Source organism: Trichosurus vulpecula, chromosome 3 (genome assembly GCF_011100635.1).
Source record: "Trichosurus vulpecula isolate mTriVul1 chromosome 3, mTriVul1.pri, whole genome shotgun sequence".
Taxonomy (NCBI): domain Eukaryota; kingdom Metazoa; phylum Chordata; class Mammalia; order Diprotodontia; family Phalangeridae; genus Trichosurus; species Trichosurus vulpecula.
In genome coordinates this window covers 112,065,568-112,087,021 of record NC_050575.1, presented here as the reverse complement: position 1 = coordinate 112,087,021, position 21,454 = coordinate 112,065,568, and the positions used below count along the sequence as shown (strand labels likewise).

The 21,454-nt window shown below is 44.6% G+C and overlaps 1 protein-coding gene across 1 annotated transcript in view; it reads left to right on the top strand.

Annotated features, from left to right (window-relative positions):
- Positions 1 to 6,108: 6,108 nt before the first annotated feature.
- Positions 6,109 to 21,454, top strand: part of BPIFB3 (BPI fold containing family B member 3) — a 29,443-nt gene continuing 14,097 nt past the window's right edge. Inside the window, exons 1-8 of the mRNA XM_036749785.1 lie at positions 6,109 to 6,226; positions 9,511 to 9,667; positions 11,405 to 11,509; positions 12,595 to 12,735; positions 17,532 to 17,595; positions 18,892 to 18,952; positions 19,601 to 19,692; positions 20,416 to 20,595. Of these exons, the coding sequence (XP_036605680.1) occupies positions 6,115 to 6,226; positions 9,511 to 9,667; positions 11,405 to 11,509; positions 12,595 to 12,735; positions 17,532 to 17,595; positions 18,892 to 18,952; positions 19,601 to 19,692; positions 20,416 to 20,595 (912 nt within the window). The 5' untranslated portion in view covers positions 6,109 to 6,114. The remainder of the gene's footprint in view (positions 6,227 to 9,510; positions 9,668 to 11,404; positions 11,510 to 12,594; positions 12,736 to 17,531; positions 17,596 to 18,891; positions 18,953 to 19,600; positions 19,693 to 20,415; positions 20,596 to 21,454) is intronic.

The following is a 21,454-nucleotide window of genomic DNA, read 5'->3' as shown; positions in this document are numbered from 1 at the left end:
CAGAAAGAATACTACTTCTCGGCAAAGAAGGCACAATATTTTGTCTCTCATGTAAGTAAATGAGTATTTGTCCACTCTGGATTAAACACTCTGTGTTCTGTTTCAATAACAATTAAAAATTATTGTCTCAATAATCTGTTTCTTTTTATCACCCATTTTACAAAGTCACCCCAAAAACCTTAACGTTAGAACCAAAAGATCTCCATAGCCACTGCTCCTATACAAAGAAATACTGAACTGAGCGTCTGATCTTGGAGAGAGCACCAGCCACTCATGTAACTTGCAGGGCAGCCATGCAGCAAGGGAAGGGAAGAAGCCCTCGCGTTTTGCCACTTAGAGGGCATCAGCTGCATTGGCGCGTGGCTGCACTCACTTTGTCCCTGTTCAACGCCAGTAATGACAGAAAACACATTGAAAAGATATGACTCTTGCTCCTCTCTGACTAGAGACAGACTGACGATGACTAGATGCTGTGGGTCACGCGACAAACGGGAGAGAATGCGCAGTGGCAAACCATCTGCCAAGTTACATGATGGGCACAATAGTGACTAGTGGAAGAAGGGTTAAGTGGGGCATGGACAAAGCACTCCTTCCATCTTTACTGTCTTTTACATGCTCTTCATTTTGGGGGGGGGGGCCACCCAAAATCCTTTGATGGGCTGCAAGCGACCTGGGGTGGTATGTTGTGCAGGCCTGATCTAACCCTTGACAATACTTGCTTAGTAATCGTTTGATGAATGGATAATAGCAATAGATTACATTTAAAAGTACATTATTATTGATAAATTTTGTTTTTCCGTCACCCACATTTCCCAGTTTATTCCTCCTTTTCTCCCGCTCATAGAGAACCAAAACTTATAAACAAAGAATAAAGAAGCAGCTCAGCGAAACAAACATGTCGAAAATGTTTGTCTTTGTAAGTGCTGTCACCTATTCACAGTCCTCCCCTCTGCCAAGAAGGGAAGGAAGTGCATCCTCAAATACCTTCTTTGGGGACAATCTTGGCTATTGTGACTTGGTGGCCTTCAATTTCATTCTTTTGTTATTGTTATTATTTTCATTTCCATTGTCACAATTGTTTTCCTGATTTTTCTCACTTGGATGGATTAAGCGCCTACTATGTGCCAAGCACCCTGCTAAGCTTTTTTCACAAATATCACTTCATTTGATTCTCACAACAATCCTGGGATTTTTTTTATTCCCATTTTACAGTTGAGGAAACTGAGGCAGATAGAGTTTAAGTGATTCGTTCAGGATCCCACAGCTAGTAAGTGTCTTATGTCTAATTTGAACTCAAATCTTCCAGACTCCAGGTCCAACATTCTATCCACTGATCCCCTTTGTAGGTTCCCAAAGTGGGTGATCCTGCCCCTTGGGGGGCACTGGGAATGATCAGGAAGGGGAAGTATTTTTTTTAAATGATGCAAGTTTCAAAAAAAAAAAATCATCAAAAGGTTAAAGAAAGTAGATTTCCAGAGGGATTCTAAGTATTTTTTTTGAAAATGGGGTGGTAGGCCAAAAAATTTTGGGAATCTCTGCATGGTACTTTACCATGTCTTCCTATGCTTCATTGTTTGCCTAATATTCATAATTTCTTATGCCACAATAATACTTCATCGCATTCAGCTAATGGAATTTATTTGGCCATTCTCGAAGTGATGGACATCTATCTACTTGGATTCCAATTCTTTTCTACTCCAAAAAGTGCTGTTATAAATATTTTGGTATACATGGGGATCTTAAAAAAAGAACAAATCTCCTTAGTACTTTATAATTTGTAAAACACTGTCCTTATAACAGTCCTGTGAGGTACCTAGCTAGTAAAATTATTATGTTCCCATTTTGTCGATGAGAAAGTTGAGGTCCAGAAAGATACCTAAGGCAGATAGCTACTTCAGTTTAAGAGCAAGGACTTAAGACACAGGCCTTCTGACTCCAAGATAAGCATTCTTTTCACTACCCCTTACTGAGTAGGAGAAAGAAATCAAGGCCTGGAAAGGGGGAATTAATTTACCCAAAGTTGTATGGTGAGTGGTAGAGCAGGGCTTAGAACCTAGGATTTCAGGATCCTTATCTGGCCTTTCCACTCCACTGCATGGCGTGTCTCTTCTCATCAGCCAGGCTCCCAAATGGCCACTCAGAGGGTTCCCTCATCTGTGTCTTCCCTGCTGGTCCCTTCCCTTGGGCCTGCTCCTCTTTTCTACTATCTTCTTCAAAGTCTTTGCCTGATAATGACAAGAACTACTTTCTTAGTGCCTTAAGGCTTACAGAGAACCTCTCGCACCACAGTCCTGGGTGGTGAGCAGTATAAATATTATCATTTCCATTTTACAGATGAAGAAACTGAGGCTCAGAGAGGGAAAATGACCTGCCCATGGTCACATAGATATCAAGTGTCAGAGCTGGGATGCAAACTCAGGTCTCCTCATTCCAAGTCCACTAATCTTTTCATTACACCACGCTCCCTTGGGACTGAAATGTTACCAGTGGTAGGGTGGCAATACGTTCCACCAGTGGCAAAGCACCGACTCTTCTAGAGCTGATTCCTGGAGCCAGGGGCTCATTGTTCTAGCATCCCCTCCAAGAGCCATTACCTCTTACAAGAATCTCGTAGCATTTGGCTCAGACCCATGGGGCACCCGATCTCCTTTGCGTTACTCAATTGTTGGCTGACACTTCCTCCCCCAGAAGGAAGGCTTAGCCTGGGTCGATAGGAAAACCACAATTTACTGTTGACACCCTGATGGGTTTCTTGGCTATCCCCATCCTTTTGTATCTTCCCCATACCCAGAGCTGTTAGTCCATATAAAAAGCCTGGTGCCCCAGTGCCCTGGGAGGAACTGAGCAAGCAGGCGTCCAGGAAGGCCTCTCGACTCGCCCATGACAGGTAGCGGGTAAGACAGTAAAGTACATCCTGTAGGGTTTCTTCACAGGCAAAAATGGGGGATCATGAGCATTATGGAGCTGGAAGAGGCTGTAGAGATGAGCAGTGGAAGCAACACAGACTTTGGATTCAGAGGACCTGTTTGTTGTGTATTATCTTTGTGAATTTGGGAAAATTAACCTCTCTTGGCCTCAGTTTCCTCATTTGTAAAATGAGACAGTCAGACTAGATGACCTTTAGGGTCCCTCTTGGCTCTAAATCTCTGATCTCTGATAATCTAGTTCCACATTTTCATATCATATGGAGGGGAAAACTGAGGTCCAGTCAGGGGAAAGTGACTTTCCTAAGGTTACACGAGGAATAAAATCGCAGATTCAGGATTCAAACTTGTGTCTTTTAACTTCAAATCCAGCGCTCCTTCCTCTATGCCATGTTATCTCTCTGACTTGCTTCCTATTCCCACTAGGAACCTAAGATGGAACCCTCTTCCAAACACATAATCCTTCTGAGCCTCTTCTTGCTCCTCTGTAAAACAGGGATGAAAATAGATTATAGGATGCAGAGGCGGAAAGGGGGACCACTCTACCCCCATTTTACAGATGAAGAAATTGAGGTCTCATCTGTAACAGAGGTCTTCCGAGTCCAAACCTAGTCATTTTTATGCTGTACCAGTCTGAATAGTTATGCCTAAAAGAGGGTCATAAGCATTCTGAGAACTGTGGGAGAAAAGCGAGGTGCTGACACTTTATCAGGTCCCTGGAGATTTTGTGTGGTCATGGAGGAGAACCAATTGATACTATTTCAGACGTGATGCCCAGAGAGAGGGAGGCACTTTCACAAGTGAGTGATGGAAATGCCATTAGATTGACTTAACTGTCCCTCTGGTTCAGCAGCAGACAAAACCTTGTGTTGTGTTGTGAAGTGGTCCATGAGGCAGAATGAAATTATTCCCCACTACTGTAGCCCTCACCATCATTTATGAACTAGTATCTCCATCTGCTTTCCTGAGCTTGTACCTATCTTGTATCTATGCGAGATTAGGTTGATTTCTGGACAAGAAATCTAGTGCTAAAATCTCCAAGTCCTTCCTGAAGGTCAGACTTTTCCTTCTTTGGATTTCATAAGAGGTCACATCCCTGTGACCTCGGTTTCCTCAGCCACACAATGGGAGCATATCTTCTTGCTATTTAATTTAACAGACCCAGCATAGGGACTAGCCAAAAATGCTAAATTCTGGGTTCCTCTCTGGAGAAATTTAAGGAATAGGTAATGGATGGTTGGATAAAGTCATACGGGACCTTCTGTGAAGTCGGGATTCAGTCAAAGGGCTGCACTTGAGGACCTAGAGGGCCACACGTGGCCTCGAGGACACAGGTTCCCCACCCCTGCCTTAAAACATAGAGTGTGATGTCAGAGCTAGACAGGATCTTAGAACATTGAACATAGAATATTAGTGCTGGGAGGGACCTTAGAACATACAGGATGTAACAGCTAGAAGTGATCTTAGATCACATAATATCGGAACTGAAAGGGATCTTAACGCATAGAACGTCAGAGCTGGACCTATAATGTCAGTACACAAAAGGACTTTAGACTGTAGAATGTCTCCTCTATAATATATCTCAGTGGGAGTAGTTGGAGTAGCAATTGTTTTATTTTTTTCATTTATATTCCCAGTCCCGAGCACAATATCTAACACACAGTAGTCACTTAATAAATGCTTATTGACTGAGTGGAAATAATATTGGTCTTGGTGTCAAGACAGCTTCTAGTCCCAGTTCTGATGCTTTCTAGTTATGTGACCTTGTGTAAGTCACCTCACCCCATCAAAGCCTCCTCCGTAAAGTGGGGATGATAATATTTGTCCATACAATTGCTGTGAGAAAATCTATCAACTTGAAAGAGTTATAGCAGCACGCATTATTACACTGCCATCTGCCCATCAACTGTTTCTTGCATTTCTCCAAGATAAATACAACATTCATCACTCTTGGGTGACCCCTCTGTCGAATCTGTTAGATTAGATTGCAGGAAGAAATATTCCCACATCTCTCATTTGATAGAGGAGGAAGCTGTGGCCCGGTGACAGTGACTCATCTAAGATCCTATGGAGAGTCAGTGGCAGATCTGGGAACAGATGGAGGTCTCCAGACTCCCAGTCTTGTGTTTTTCACACTGCAATGTCCTGTTTGTTCGGATGGAATAAGGATGCTTGGAGCCATGCAAAGCATCCTCAGTCACTCGGTGACTTCAGGTTACAGAAAGTTTGAATGTGTAAGGTGTAGAAGAGAAAGCAGCTTTTTCTTGGCGCTGGTATTGGGGTGAAGTCAGGTTCCTTGGATGTGTCTCCTCCATTCAGGAAGACCTGAATTCAAATCCAGCCTCAGATACTTACTAGCTGGGTGATCCTGGGCAAGTCACTTAACCTTTGTCTGCATCATTTCCCTCATCTGTAAAATGGGATGATATTAACACCTACCTCCCAGGGTTGTTGTGAGAGTAAAATGAGATAATATTTGTAAAGTGTTTGGAAACTTTAAAGTGTCATATAAATGCCAGTCATCATCATCATCATCATCATCATCATCATCATTATCATCATCATTTCTTCACCTCTTTGGGCCTCAGTTTCCTCACTTAAGGAGGCTAGACTTGGTGATGCCTAAGGTCACTTCCAGCTTTAAACTCTCTGGTCCCATGACTTGGGAGAAATGGCACTGCTGTTGTGATAGAAGAAACCAGACTGGGTGGGAAAGTGACGGAGTGGTGAATTAAGCTGGGAGTGCTTCATGGAAGAGGTAAATTTGCAGTGGGGCTTTGACCAAGGGGGAAGACTCCTGTGTCTTGTTAAAAAATGCAGCATCACAGAATCATACACAGAACTTCAGAAGTCACCTAGTCCAACCTGAACAAGAGTTTGCCCACCCCAACTTTTCTGAGAAGGGGCACCCCAGCCTTTGGTTGTACCTTCAGTAAAGAGGACCCCACTACCTCCCACAGAAGCCATTCCACTTTTGGATGACTCTAGCCATTAACCTGTTTTTCCTAAACACCGTGTCCAAATTTGTCCCTCTGCCACTTCTCACCATTCCAAATTTTGCTGTCTAGAGAGGAGGGGGCTGGTCATCTTCTAGGGATGGGGCTGAGCCAGGGACAGGCTTGGGTGTGTGTGTGTGTATGCAGAAGACTGAGCATTCCTGTTCCCAACTCTTCCAGGTGTTAGGCTGACGATGTTCTCCGTCCTCTCTGTGGTCCTTTTCTTTGGATTATTGACTCCATCACAAGGGCTACTAGAAACAGTTGGAACGATTGCACGGATTGATAAAGATGAATTGGCGTCAGGTGAGTTTTGCTCATGAACCTCGCATTCGTGCTAGGTGTCCGTGTACTGGGTTTTTCTAGAGTCCTTTGCAGATTACAAAGTGTTTTCCTCATGTCAGTCCTGTGACATAACTAGCATCTATATCATTATGTCCATTTACAAAGGAGGAACCAGGCTCAGAAAGGAAAATATTTTTTTTGCCCAAGATCACACAGCTAGTGAGGAATGGAGCGGTTACTAGCACCCGGGGCTCTTGGCTCTCATTCTGGTGTTGATTCCACTCCATCAGACAACCTCTTTAAATGAGTATCAAGGGAAACCCTGAAGGAGAAAAGAAGTCCTAGAAGCAGAGAATAGCTCTTTAAAAGTGAGCACAGAAGATGTTTAGCCCAACCTGTACCTGTACCATGGGGCCAAGGATCAGAAGGCCTGGTTACTGTTTCTGATTCTGTCACTACCTTGATGTGGGACCCTGCACAAGTCTCTCCCTCTTGCTGGGACCCATTTTTCTCTTCTGTAAAACTAAGGGACTGAATTTTAGAAAATGAGGGAGGTGGAAACCACCACATTCCCTGCCCTGGTCAGACCCCACCTGGGGTCATATCAGTCATATCAGGTCATCATATTTTAAGAAGGACATTGATAAACTGGAGTACGAGTGACCAGAATGGTGAGAGTGCTGGGGACTGTGTTATAAAACGATTGGCTGAAAGTGCTTGGGATGCTTAGTTTGGAGAAGAAAAGACTCCAGGCAGACCGATAGCTGTTTTCAAATAGCTGAAGGGTTGTCATGAGGCAAAGGCCCACAGAGGGCAGAGCTGGGAGCACTGGATGGGCATTGCAGGGAGATGAATGGAAGAAAGGAGGCAGCCAGGTGACTCAATCAATGGAGTACTGGTCCTGAAGTCAGGAAGACCTGAGTTCAAATCCTGCCTCAGATACTCACTAGCAGTGTGACCCTGGGCAAGTCACTTGCTTTCTGTTTGCCTTAATTCACTGGAGAAGGAAATGGCAAACCACACCAGTATTTTTGCCAAGAAAACCACATACAAGGTCACAAAGACATGACTGAACGACAACAAGCAGAGGGAAGAAAACTCCTCATAACAATTAGAACTGTCCAAAAGCGTAAGGGAACTCCTCAGAAAGTGGTGGGTTCCCCATCACTAGGTATCTTCAAGAAGATGCTGGATGACTATTGTCAGAGATTTCCAAAAGAAGGTTTCTGATCAGGCCAAGGTTAGACTAAGTGACCGCGGAGGTTCCTTCCAACTCAGTGATTCCATATTTTTTTTAAAAGTTTCACTGTTACTTTAAAAAGCTCTCATTTCCCCAACCCAGCCCCCTCAATAAGAGCATCTCTTGTAACTACTCTTGTGTATTTAAACAAACCAAGAGGAGGGAGGTTTGTTTCTCTGTCGGTCCAATGGAGTCAATTCACATTTATTTCTTACAGAGTAATAATAGTCTAATATTCCATTATATTCATAAACCACAATTTGTTTAGTCAATTCCTGTATGATAGGCACCCACTTGGTTTTCAGTTTTTTGCTACCACAAAAAATGCTGCTATAATATTTTTGTACATATGGGACCTTTCTCTATATTTTTGACCTTTTCTTAGTAGGGACCTATTAGTGGTATTGTTGGGTCACAGATTATATATAGTGTAGTGGATTTCCTTGCATAGTTCTAAAACATTTATAGAATGGCTGGACCAATTCACAGCTCCCCCAACAGGGAATGTCTCTCTTCCCATAGCACCGTCAACATTTTATTAATTCGAACTTGCATCATCTTTGCTGATCTTGTGAGTATAAGGCAAGTTCTTTTAATTTGTGACAGATTGCATCTCTTTGAAAACTACTTGTTCATACCTTTGACTACCTATCTATTAAGAGATAGGGATTCTGTAACTGTGTGAAGATCTCTGCTAGTACTAACATTCTACATTCTTCGTTCTAGCATTTCTTCTAGCTGTAACATTTTATGTCTAATTTTCCTTCCAGATCTAATATCCTGTGTTCCTTGTTCTAAGGTCCTTTTGGTTCTAAGCTATTTAGGTTCTCTGACTCCATATCCATATCCATATCCATATCCATATCCATATCCATATCCATATCCATATCCATATCTGGAGAAGACTCCAATCCCCCAGTCATTGGTGAATCCCTTGCCCATCTGTCCCAGCCTGATAAGTTCAAGGACATGTCATAGACGTCCCTCACCCAAATACTAAGGTTGTGTACAATTCTGGAGTTTCTCTCCAAAGCTTTCCTCTGATATCAACCGTGGTCCCAGCCAGACCTTTGTATGTTTGTCTACTCCTAAAAGGGCTAGCTACTGACATGGCTAGAAGCCTTGGGGAACCCTGTTGCAATCACTACAGAATGGCTGGAGTGAAGAGGGCATGAGGAGCATGAAGGAGAAGAGTATAAAGTAATGGTTGAGAGGCAGGTTGGAACCAGATTGTGGAGGGCTTTGCACTGCAGGCTAAAGAGTTTACCCTTATCCTTGGCAAGGCAATAGAGAGCTACTGAAGGATTTTGAGGGGTGGGTGTACAAAATGATCAGAACAATGTATTGGGAAGATCAACATGGCAACATATATTGAATGGTTAGGAAAGGGGAGACAGGGAGACCTATGTGAGCTCCCCCCGCCACTTTGAGTCTCTGGAGAGATGAGTCTTTTTTGTGAGATTCTGACCACTTCTTGATTGGATGAGAGAGTTTGGCTGGATCCATTTCCTGGTTTCCTCCCCTGCTTTAAATTCAATAGACTCTCCTGGATGGGGAAGAAGTTTTTGCTCAGGGTTTCCAACACGGAGAAGCTGAGTATGGATGTCTTGTGAGAGGAATGAAGGAGAAGCCTGGAATCTGACTGAAACTCATTGGTCCATTCAGGTTAAATATCTATTTAATTTGGACTTTCTTTTTTTTACTTCACGTTATTTCAAATAATGAATCTGGCTGACTTGGACACTGAGTGACTTTTGTTTGGGCCCAGTGACCTAAAGTGGGCAGTATGGTGTACTGGAAAGAATACTGGATTTGGAAGAAGACTTGAGTTTGAATTCTGACTCTGCTTGGTTCTCTCTGTGTGACCTTCGGCATTCATTAAGCTCTCTGGGCCTTGTTTCTTCTCTGTAAAATAAGAGAGTTGTACCAGTTGATCTCTAGGATGCCTTTTGGATTGAAATTCTATAAAATTAATGAGGTTGGCTGTCTCTCAGGAAGTGGGTCTGGTGCATTTGTTCAGCCTGGAGGGGCACCGAAGGGCCTAACTTTCTGTCACTCTTTCCAGCTGTCCAGAATTCCTTAGTGGGTGGTCCCATCCTACAGAATGTGCTGGGGACTGTCACATCCTTGGATCAAGGTCTACTTGGGTCTGGAGGGCTGCTTGGAGGAGGGGGCCTGCTCAGTTATGGTGGGATCATTGGAGTTGTGCAAGAGGTCTCTGGGTGAGTCACTTTTAATTCACTTTGATTTATATTTATTGAGAGTGGGACAGCTTTTCTCCAAGGACCTCTTTGGGGGCTTGGCAAACAGGTTCACTCAGTGGGTTGAAAAAGATGAGGCAGCAAGTTTGGCCCAGGACACAAACAGGCTGTGTGACCCCGAGGCAAATTAACCTCTTGGTGCCCCAGGCATCTCTTTACTAGTTTGCCTTCTTTCTTTGGAAAACTGCCTGTTCATATCTTTGACCATTCATCTATTGGGGAATGAGGATTCTGTAATTTTGTGAAGATCTGTTCCAGTACTAACATTTTACACTATCCTAACAATCATTCTGGTTCTAACATTGTGTCTTCTAAATTCCCTTCTAGCTCTAGCATTCTGTGTTCTAAACTAGCTCTAACATTCTATGTTCTAAGGTCCCTTCTAGCACTATCATTCTATCTATGTTCTAAACTGTCTTCCAGTTCTAACATTCTATTCTCTAAGCTCCCTTCCAGCTCCAAATTCTGTGTTGTAAGTCCCCCTCTATCTCTAACATTCGAGATTCTAAGGTGTCTTCCAGCTCCAACATTCTAGATTTTCAGGACGCTTTCAGTTCTAACATTCTGTGTTCTGTGGTTACTTCCAGATCTAGTATTCTGTCCTCTAAACTCCTTCTAGCTCTAACTTTCTAGATTCTATGGTTCTTTCCAGCTCTTACATCGTATGTTCTAAAGCCCCTTCTAGCATTAATATTCTATGTTGTAAGCTCCCTTCCAGCTCTAACATTCTATGTTCTAAGCTCCCTTCCTGCTTTAAATTCTATGTTCTAGGCCCCCTCTATTTCTAACATTCTAGATTCTAAAGTTCCTTCTAGCTCTAACATTCTTGATTACAAAGTCACTTCCAGTTCTAACATTCTAAGGTCCCTTGCAGCTCTAACATTCTATGTTCTAAGCTCCCTTCCAGCTTTAAATTCTATGTTCTAGGCCCCCTCTATTTCTAACATTCTAGATTCTAAAGTTCCTTCTAGCTCTAACATTCTTGATTACAAAGTCACTTCCAGTTCTAACATTCTAAGGTCCCTTGCAGCTCTAACATTCTATGTTCTAATATTCCTTGCAGCTCTAGCACTACATTCTAAGATCCTTTCTATTTCTAACACTGTGTTCTTTGGTCTAAGGTCCTACCTCTAATATCATTTAGCTAATACTTAGATTTTAGATACTCTCTCCGATACCAAATTTGCCTATGCTCTGACTAGATTAAAATCGACAGGGAAAATTCCAGGCTGGGGCCATGTCATTGAGAAGGTGCAAAGCAGGTACAAATCTGCATCGGCAGAGGGCATTTTCACACCAAGACTTCCCTATGTATACACAAACTCATAGGAAAGAACACCAAGAACAGCAGCAAAGACAATCTTAAAAAGGTGTGGCTCTACCTGGCAGAAATGCAGCAGGTGATGAACTGACCTGGGTTTTACTTCCAACTTTGCCTTAGCTTGCCGGGTGGTCGTGGGCAAGTCACTTACTCTCTCAAGTGTATTGGCCTAGATGGTCTTGAAGGCCTCTCTCAGCAGTAAATCCCAAGGAGCTAAGGGCTGCTGCCCTCCACATCCAGGTATACCCAGGACATCCTCTTCTATTGAGGACCATGTTAGAGGAAGGCTCACCTGTGGCGTCCCCACATAGGATGGCTGCCTGCCCTCTCTATGACCTCACCTTGTCTGACTCATTTTCCTCCTCCTTAACTGGCAGGTTGAAGATTGAAGAGCTCACGCTCCCCAAGGCATCCCTGAGGCTACTGCCAGGATTTGGGGTACAGTTAAGCCTGCTGACCAAAGTTGGCCTCCATGGATCAGGGTAAATGGGACTCTCAGGAAGGAGCCATTTCTGTTGACTCATGGGCATCTCATCCTTGCTTAGCAAGGCTAAGCTTCATGCTTCAGCCCTGGATGGGAGGTGGGTGGCCATGGGTTCAGAGTCAAGGTGGCAGGGGCTTATTGAAAGCAGAGAGGCTTAGTTAAGGGGATGAGGAATCAGTGAATGGATGGACGATAAGCACATGGAACAATTGGGCCTAGGGAAGTGGATGGGGACTAATACGTAAATAATACACATATACAAATATGTCAGAGTGTCCTAGAAGGGGTTCCAAACTTGAAGCTGGGGGACTTTGGATGCTGGCATGGACTTTGCCACTGACTTATGGTAAAACCTTGAGCAAGTTACTTCACCTTTTGGGTCTTATATTTCTTATCTGTCAGGATTGGCCCAGGTGGTCTCTTGAGTCTTTTCAAAAATAATCTATGGTCTAAAGTTCTTCCTAGTTCTGCCATTCTGTTTTATGAGGTCCCTCTCAGCTTTGTCATTCTGTGTTCTGAGGTCCTTCTCAGCTCTGCCAGTCTGTGTTCTGAGGTCCCTCCCAGCTCTGCCAGTCTGTGTTCTGAGGTCCCTCCCAGTTCTGCCAGTCTGTGTTCTGAGGTCCCTCCAGCTCTGCCATTCTGTGTTCTGAGGTCCCTCCCAGTTCTGCCAGTCTGTGTGCTGAGGTCCCTCCCAGTTCTGCCAGTCTGTGTGCTGAGGTCCCTCCAGCTCTGCCATTCTGTGTTCTGAGGTGCTTCCAACTCTGCCATTCTATATTATAAGCTTCTTCCTAGCTCTGACAGTTTGTGTTCTATACTCCTTTCAGCTCTTACATTTTAAGTTTTAACATTATGTGTTCTAACCCAGCTCTAATATTCTGTGTTCTGTATTCTAAGGTTCATTCCAGTCCTGATAGCCCATTTTTATGACCTTTAGATGCATTTATTTAGACTTAAAACGTGTACACATCTGGCTCTAGCCACTTGGGCATATCTCCATCCCTTTACTGGCATGGTGCTTGTCTCTTGGCTCACTTGGGGGGGGGAGGGGGTCCCTTAACAGTTCCTCTCTGAATTTTCTCCCAGCCCCCTGGGAAGCCTGTTGCAAGTGTCAGCTGAGGTGAACGTGTCATCCAAGGTGGCTTTGGGGATAAGTCCCAAGGGCACACCAATCCTCATCGTGAAGAGTTGCAGTACCCTTTTGGGTCACATCAGCCTGCTATCTGGGTAGGTACCAGCCAGTTACTGGGTAGGTACTGGGATTAGTGCTCGGCTTGAGGCAGGTAAGAAAACACCTCCTTTCTCACTCATGACCCCCAGAACTCTAGGTTCTCTGACTCTGATCACCTCTTCTTGGGACTTGGGATTTGGACCTCTCTTGAACCTGACAGTCTCAATTTCACCTTCCATTTATGAAATAGAACATGAGTTATCCAAGCAATTTCTATTTATCAAATCACATTTTAAATGCCTCAGTGGTAGTGAGGTAACACAATGGATCTAGAGTCAGGAAGACCTGAATTCAAATCCAGCCTTAAACACATTAGCTGTGTGGCCCTGGGAAAGTCACCAAATCTCTTTGTGCCTCAGTTTCCTCATGTGTGAAATGAAAATCATAACAGTGCTTACCTTCAAGATTTATTGTGAAAATCTAATGAAATAGCATTTCTAAAACACTTTGCAAACCTTTAAGCTCCATATGAATGCTAGCTGTTCTGATTTAGTCCTTCCTCAGGCACTTCCTAGCTGTGTGATAGGGTGATTAAGTCACTTAGTCTCTCTTAGCTTCGGTTTCCTCAACTGTGAAACGAAAATAACGGCAGCCCCTGCTTCCCTGTGTTGTTGTGAGGCTCAGGTAAGACAGCCTATGGGAAGCGATTAGCAAACCTTGAAGTATTATATACCCAGACATGTGGCTGTTGTTATTGTATTAACATCTGGCTTCACCCAGAGGCTAACCGTGTCACCTCCCATGTGGACAGTACTTCATAACTGGAATCATAGAATTAGAAAGGTAGAGACGGTGCCCTGCGAGCAGGAGAGGGCCCAGGAAGAGGAAGGCTAGACGCCCGGGACAAACTTCAATAATTGAGACCTGCTGATTTCTGGTTGGATGTGGGAGGCACCCCTCTACTCAGGTCAGAGCTGTGACCCCACTTAGAAGGCTTGGCTCTTCATAGATGTTGTTCAGTTATCTCAGTCGTGTCTGACTCTTTTGTGACCCCATTTGGGGTTTTCTTGGCAAAGATACTGGGGTGGTTTGCCATTTCTTTCTCCAGCTCATTTTACAGGTGAGGAAACTGAGACAATCAGGATTAAGTGACTCGCCCAGGGTCACACAACTTGTGTAAGTGTCTGAGGCCGGATTTGAACTCATGAAGATGAGTCTTCCTGATCCCAAGCCCAATGTTCTTTCTACTGTGCCACCTAGCTTGTCTTCATAGACAGCTCTTGAAAGTCCTAAAAACGGGATGAGGCCAAGGGGTGGAATTTCAGGTATGGTGAAAGGCCATTTAGGGAGGGGTGTTTGTATGTGTGTGTAGAGGCAAAGAGGTGGAATGGTATTGGTGGTGTTGCTACCAGCCTGATGGAGTCCTAGGCTAGGAGTCAGGAGACCTAGGTTCAATTCTGCTTCTAATCATGTGACCTTGGGCAAGTCCCTTGTCATTCCTGGGCCTGTTTCCCCATGTGTAAGAGAAGGGACTGGGACCTGATGGTCTCGGGGGGTCTGCCAGCTCTGCTGTTCTAAGTTTGGTTTAGCCCTTCTCCCCTTCATGGTGTCCCCTCCCCAGTGTTCTCTGTTCCAAGCCTACACTCAGCAAAGGGTCTGAGATCCCTCACAGGGAGTTTCTTCCTCCCATGATGTTTACTCTCCCAGGGAGACTTGCATCAGGCTTGGCTCTAGTGGGGTATGTGAAGGGCTCTGTTCTCTGTTTCTGTCTCTGTGGGGGGATCAATCAATCAATAAACCTACTATGTGCCAGGTACTGTCTTAAGTGTTGGGGATACAAAAAAAGGCAAAAGATAATCCCTGCCTTCAAGAAGCTTACGGTCTAATAGAGTCAAGGTCTCAGTGATCAGATTGGGGAGGAAATTATAGAGGGGTAAAGAGGAGCTTCCCAGCACCCTTAATGTCCTACGTCACAAGCAGCTCCCTATTGTGCCTGCTGGTAAAGGTGCCCAAGGACTTGCTCTATGGGTAACTTTGGCTGGTTTTCCAGCCTGTGAGGCCCATGGTTTTGCATAGTTCAAGAACGCTAGATTTATCGGAGTAAAAAATGTGGATTCAAATTAGAGCTCTGCCATTTCTCCCCAGTTAGCTGTATGACATTCAGCAAGTCATTTAACCTCCATGGGTCTCAGTTTCCCCACCTGTGTAAGATGAGAAGTTCAGAATGAGCCTGGAGATGGCCTCAGACTTCCATGTGAATGTAGAGAAGGGAGGAGGGGACTACTGAACAGAACTAAAACGACTTATAGGATCATAGATTTAGAAATGCAAGGAACCTCAGCCTACCCCCCACAGGAAGTAGGCAGGAGTGCTAGGATTTGAACCCAGGGCCTCTGACAATAAGTCTAGCATTCTCTCTGCTGCTTTCTTGAAGTGTGTCAATAAAAACTAAAAGCTGATTGAACTGAAGTTGCAAAATATTACTTGGACTCCTCGTCTTTGCCAGATGATCGAACCATTGACTTGGTGGCTGTCAGTCAGACAATGCCCCCTAGTGGAGCCAAATGGAAGGTTACAGAGAAAGATGCCTTCCTGGCTGGAGCCAGGTCTTGTTAGAAGCATGACTCTGACTGTTTTTAATTTTTAAAATTTTATCTTCCTGGGTGAAAATGGGTACAGTTGCCTGGTGGGAGGGAGGAAACCTAGATTCTAGTCCTAGTTCTGCTGCTGACTGTGTAACTTTGGGAAAGTCACTTTTCCTTTCCAGATCTGGAACCAGCTCAAACTGGCTTGTGAGAGCTGATTGTTAAATTTGCAGTGTGAGCATTCGCACCTCAGAAATTGGCAAGCTGCAAATCAGGGCCTGATTGATTATTTTGTTGATTGCATTGGGGTCGGAAGATGATGTTTCTCCATGTTAATAGTGTAGATTAAACTTAAAAGAGTGTCGTGCCTAGATTTTGTTTTTCAAAGAGCTGGTTGTTAAACATTAACGAGCACGCTGCTGGACTAGATACGCTTTAGAGTTTTCTTCCAACTTTGTCAGTCTACATAAACTATATGTTCTAAAGTTCCTTCCATCTCTGACAGTTTATAATCTATGATTCTGGTCTGTGGGTTAATCAGTTCAGATAATTTGTACTTCTATGTCAACGGTTTAGCCCTCCCAGGGAACGTTAGGCCTTAGCTCTCTTTAAATGTACATATCTGGTGAGTCCTTATGGAACGATGTGTGGTAGAATAGGAGATTGTAGGGAACAATTTCTCAGATCAAAGTCCTGAGCCAGGAAGTAGGGCTGTGATAGTGTGTCCCTCCCCACCTCTCCCATCTCCTCCACTTCCCCTGTAGGTGGGACACAGCAAACTCAGGTCTTAGTCTAGGGACTGCCCAGTAAGAAAAAACAACAGGAGTATTGGTAGTGCTTCTGATGCCACGCTTGGGCAGCGCTCTATGGAGGGATTCAAATAAATTAGTAACTGGTTCTCCACAAACTGAGCCAAGGTGTTGCTGCCGCAGGTGCAGGCCCCACCCCTGCTAACAAACAATTCACCAAACTCAACCTAAAATTAGCCACCAGTTCAGCTGAACTGGTTAAACCGGCTAAATCTCACCACTGGCAGAGCTGTTGCTAAGATCTCTCAAATGAGACTCCATCAGTTTGGGTGGGAGTTGAGACAGGGATGGGAGCTTCTGGGTAAGAAGTGAAGGAGGTAACGGTTGGGGAAGAAAGAAGCTGAGGCCGAGAGAGCCCTACATCTAGTCAGCCTGTAAAGCCGCCTGCCTTCTATCTTCTCCCTCCAGACTTGTTGGGATACAAATGTTTAGGGGAGCAAATAGCACCCCTGCCCCCCGATTGCTGGGTCCTCTAGTTAGCCAATCTACAAACATTTATTAGGCAGATCTGAACTCAGGAAGATTAGTTTTCCTAACTCCAGGTCCAGCACTCAATCCATTGTGCCACCTAGCTGTTCTACAAGCATTTATTAAGTGCCTACTGTAAGCTAGGAACTCTGCTAAATGCTGGAGATATTAAAAACAAGTGATACAAGAGTGCCCTCAAAGAACTTCCATTCTAATGTGTGAGATTAATATGTAGGTATATATATATATATGCATATGCACATACGTATACACACGTACATATAGAAGTTTGTGCTATATATACACATAAAGTAAATACACAATAGTATGTGTTTGTGTGTTGTGTATGTGCAGTAACAACTAAGGGAATCAGGAAATGTCTTATGTAGAACAGAGATTCTTAACTCGGGGTCTATGAATATGGTTTAAAAAATGTATATACATATACACACAAATATATAGTATATATGTTGATAACAGTATCAATATAATTGTTTCCCTTGTAATAGTCTGCATTTTATTTTATTCATTTAAAAACCTTCTTTGGAGAGGGGTTCTATCCACAGGCTTCACCAGACTGCCAAGGGGGTCTGGCACACAAAAAAGTTAAGAATCCTTGATGGAGAAGGTTGTATTTCAGCTGAGTTTTGAAGAAAACCAGGGAGTCTAAGAGGTTGATTGTGTGAGGAGGTTGGGAGAAGGGGGATTATACCCGTTCTAGGCATGGGGAGCCCTAAGGCATGGAGACAGATGTGGAATAGCCTGCATTCAGAACATTAAGAGCCATGGATTGTGTGAAGGAGAGTGATCTGTAATAAGGTCGGAATGTCCCACACCTACCCTACCTCCTAGAGATATCTTGTGCCTCTCACAGCCCCTAGAGTTGCCCTAGCCCCATGAAATCCCACAGGGACACCTGGGTCTCACATCCCTTAGGGAAGATCCAGTCCTATGCTTTCTATGATTAACCCTTCTGTTGTTTTGGGTTAGGCTGCTGCCAGCCCCACTCTTTGGCGTGGTGGAACAGACACTGTTCAAGGTGCTGCCCAGACTGGTGAGTCTCCAAACTGGCCCTGCCCTCTGGCTGACCCTTGTAGTCTGGAAATTTATATAACTCCCCAAATGACACCCAAGTTAAGCCCTTAAATCCCTGCATCTAAAATTCCCCTACGAGAACCCTCTTAGGTAATTCCATCTGACCCTATCAGCTCCCAGCCCACTTGGTGGTTTTGACAGAAGGGGACAAAAATGTTAATAATATTAATAACAATTATAATAATAAAAGCTAGCATTTATATAGCACTTTATGGTTTGCAAAGTGTTTTATAATATCATCTTATTTTATCCTCACAACAACAACCCCAGATGGTAGATGCCATTACAGATTTGGAAACTGAGGCAGCGGTTAGTGACTTGCCCAGGGTCACAGAGTTATTAAGTGTTTTGAACTCAGTTCTTCCTGACTCCAGGTTCCTCACTCTACTCACGCTAGTCACTGTGCCACCTAGCTGCCTGCTGCCCCCTCCAATATTATCTCATCTTATCCTCATAACAGCCCTGGGAGGAAGATGCTCTTACTATCCTGATTTTACAGATGAGGAAACATTTGGCACAATGTCACTGCCCCCAAATATCTCAGGGGATATCTGAGAACCACAGCCCTGTGTGGGACTCAGTCAGAACTAACTGGGACCCTAAAAAATAAAGCAAAGGCCCACAGATTTGGAAGTGCAAGACGCTTTAGAGGCAATTGAGTCAGACCTTCTTGTTTCATAACTGATGTACCTGAGGACAAGGGAGGTTAAGTGACTTGTGCAGAAATTTCACCCAGGTCACAGGATCATGGAATGAGAGCTGGAAGGGCCCTTCAGGATCATCCTGTCGAATGCCCACATTTTATGGTTGAGAAAACCAAGGAACCGAGGGGTTGTGACGTGAAACACATGGTGGAGTGAGTGCTGGATTCAGGGTCAGGAAGACCTGAGGTTAAATCCTATCTCACACATTTATTAGCTGCGTGACCCTGGGCAAGTCACTTGATTTTTATCTGCCTCAGTTTCCTCAACTATAAAATGGGGATAATAAAAGCCCTGTCTTCCTAGGATGGTTGTAAGCATCAAAGAATATGTGTCTAGCACTTTGTAAGCCTTGAAATGCTATATAAATGTCATCGTCATCATCATCATTATCTAAAGAATCCATGTTCCAGAGAGAGCAGTGGAAGCCCAGAGAGGGATCATGGGATCACAGACCTAGAACCAGGGGAGCTCTGAGGCCCTCTAGTCCAACCCTCTCTAAATCCTGCAATGCCAGGACTCCTCCACTTGTGTCTTCCTTCTCTCCCACGCAGCTGTGCCCCATCGTGGACAGTGTCCTTGTGGTGGTGAACGAGCTCCTGGGCGCTGTGCTGTGTAAGTTGCCTGTACCGCTCCCTCCGCTTGGTTTCTTCTCCATTTCCTTCTCTATTGTCCCATGAGGACTTACGGTCTGTGTGGCCGCGGCCCATTTTGTGTGACTGAACCCGTTTTGGAGCCTCCTATAGAAAATGAGACCGATAATCCTTGTCTGGCATCTCTCACGAGGCTTTCGTTGGGCAGCTCTAACAACAGAGCGTGCATGAAAGCCCTGGGAGGCAGTGGGCAGAGGTGGACAGATGTGTGCCATCTCTATTAGTAATTATAGCTGACATTCCTAAAGAACTTCCAGTTGATTGAAGTGTTACACGTACCAGTGCATCCTCACAACAGCCCCTGAGTTCGGCAGGGCTGACTGCCTTTTACACATGATGAAAAGTCCAAAGAGCCCCAAGTGACCTGCCCAAGGTCACATAGGTAGTCAGCGTAGAAGCGGGATTTAACCTGGATTCTCTTTCCATTGTGTCACCCTGCCTCTCATGCAGGGAGAAGCCTCACTTCTAATGCTATTTCCACTATAACACAGATTAAATGCTTGAAAACATCAGACTGGGTGGAATAAAGACCCACAGGCCAGGGCTGTAGTGGGTGGGAGTCACTGAGCCCAGGGCTAATTTAATGACATTCTCTCCTCTTCCCTTTTAGGCCTTGTTCCCCTTGGTGCCCTGGGCACTGTGGAATTCACACTGGCTACCCTGCCCATCATCTCCAACCAGTATATCCAGTTGGACATCAATGTGAGTGAGTTTTAGAGGCTACTGTAAAGCATCTTCTAAGTGAGAATTGTGAATGGCGCACCTTTTTCTTTCTGTAAAGGTGGGGGCCTTGGGACTTTCCAGCTATCTAGATGCTTCTTAGAGAAAACTTGGACGTGGGTGCCTGGGTGGGTGGGGCTCATGGCAGCTTTTACTAAAAGAGCAGCTTGCAGACCTAAAAGAGAACTGAAGAGTCATCAAGCCCAACCCACGCCTGAACAGGAAGCCTGTCCCTAGTTTCCTTGAGAAGTAGTCGTTCAGCCTCTGTCTACACTACCCCTTCTGTCTCCCTCCTCTTTCCTCAAAGGAAGCTCATTATCTCCTGAGCAGCCCATTCTATTGTGGAATAGCTCTGAAGTTTTGGAAATTCTACCTTATATTGAATTGAAGTCTGCCCTAACTTCCCCCTATTGGTCCTAGTCCTACTTTCTGGGACCCAACAAACCATGTCTGATCCTTCTTCCTCATGGTATCTGTTCAGAGGTTTGACAAAAGCTTTTTATCTTTCCTAGTGTGCTTTTCTTCAGTGTAAGGACTCCCCTAGTCTCAGTTCTTTAGGGTCTTTTGGTGTCATGCCTGGACATAGGTGGCAAGGCTGGGTCTACATAAGAAGTTGGGGGATACGGGCTGGAAGCCAATACATGAGGTCAGAATCATTTCCTTTCCTACTTTCTCCGCCCCACCCCACAACCCCTCTGCCCCAAGTCTCTGGTTAAGAGTGTGTCTGGTAACCTGATCGACTTTCCTGAGCCTCCAAGGCCTATCAAGTTGCCCCCCAAGGAGGATCATACCTCTCAGGTGACAGTGCCATTGTACCTCTTCAACACTGTGTTTGGACTCCTGCAGACCAATGGGGCCCTGGACATTGACATCACACCTGAAGTGGTGAGTGACAAGGGGCTAGAACCTACTATAGGTCTAGAGATGCCAGCATTGGGGATGGTCTTCTCTGTGGGGCTCAGACATCCTGTTCTACTGCCATTTCAGCAGAGAAGTTGGAGCATTTTTCCAATTTTGCCAAATGGAAAGAACCCAGGTGTTGAATTTAGAGGTCCTGGGTTCAGATCCCAGCTCTGCTACTTAATCTGTGTGACCTTGACCAAGTCATTTAAATTTAACCTCTCTGGCCTCAATTTCCTCATCTGTAAAATGAGGGAGTTGAACCAGATAATCCCTAAGGTCTCTTCCAACCCTGAATCCATGATCGGCCTACTTTCCATATTCTCCTTTCAGTCTGGGCTGGCATTTGCCTTGAAGGGAACGTGGGAGGTAGTGAGGTGTGGTAGAAAAAGCCTTGGCTTCAGAGAAAAGTCCAAGGTCCAAGCTCCAGCTCTGCCACTGATTTGCTGTGTGCACTTGGGCAAGTCAAATTCACCTTTCTGGATCTCAGCTTCGTCAAGTATAAACAAGCATTATCAGCCCTTGGAAATCCTAGGACTGTGGTAGGGAAGATGTTTGGTGGGCCTCTTAAAAGCACTTTAAATATAGACAATGTGAGCCCTTTCCCTTTCTGAAACTCAGTTTCTTCATATGTTAACAGCACATAATAAGTCCAGTTTCCACTGAGAGGGTGAAGTATGAAAAAGTGCTTTGAATAACCCCCAAAGGCCACTAATTGATGAAGTGAGTGGCGGGCTTGACCTGGAATATAGGAAGACATGAGTTCAAATCCAACCTCAGATACTTACTAGCTGTGGACCCTGGACAAGTCACATAACCTCTTATGCCTCAGTTTCCTCGTCTG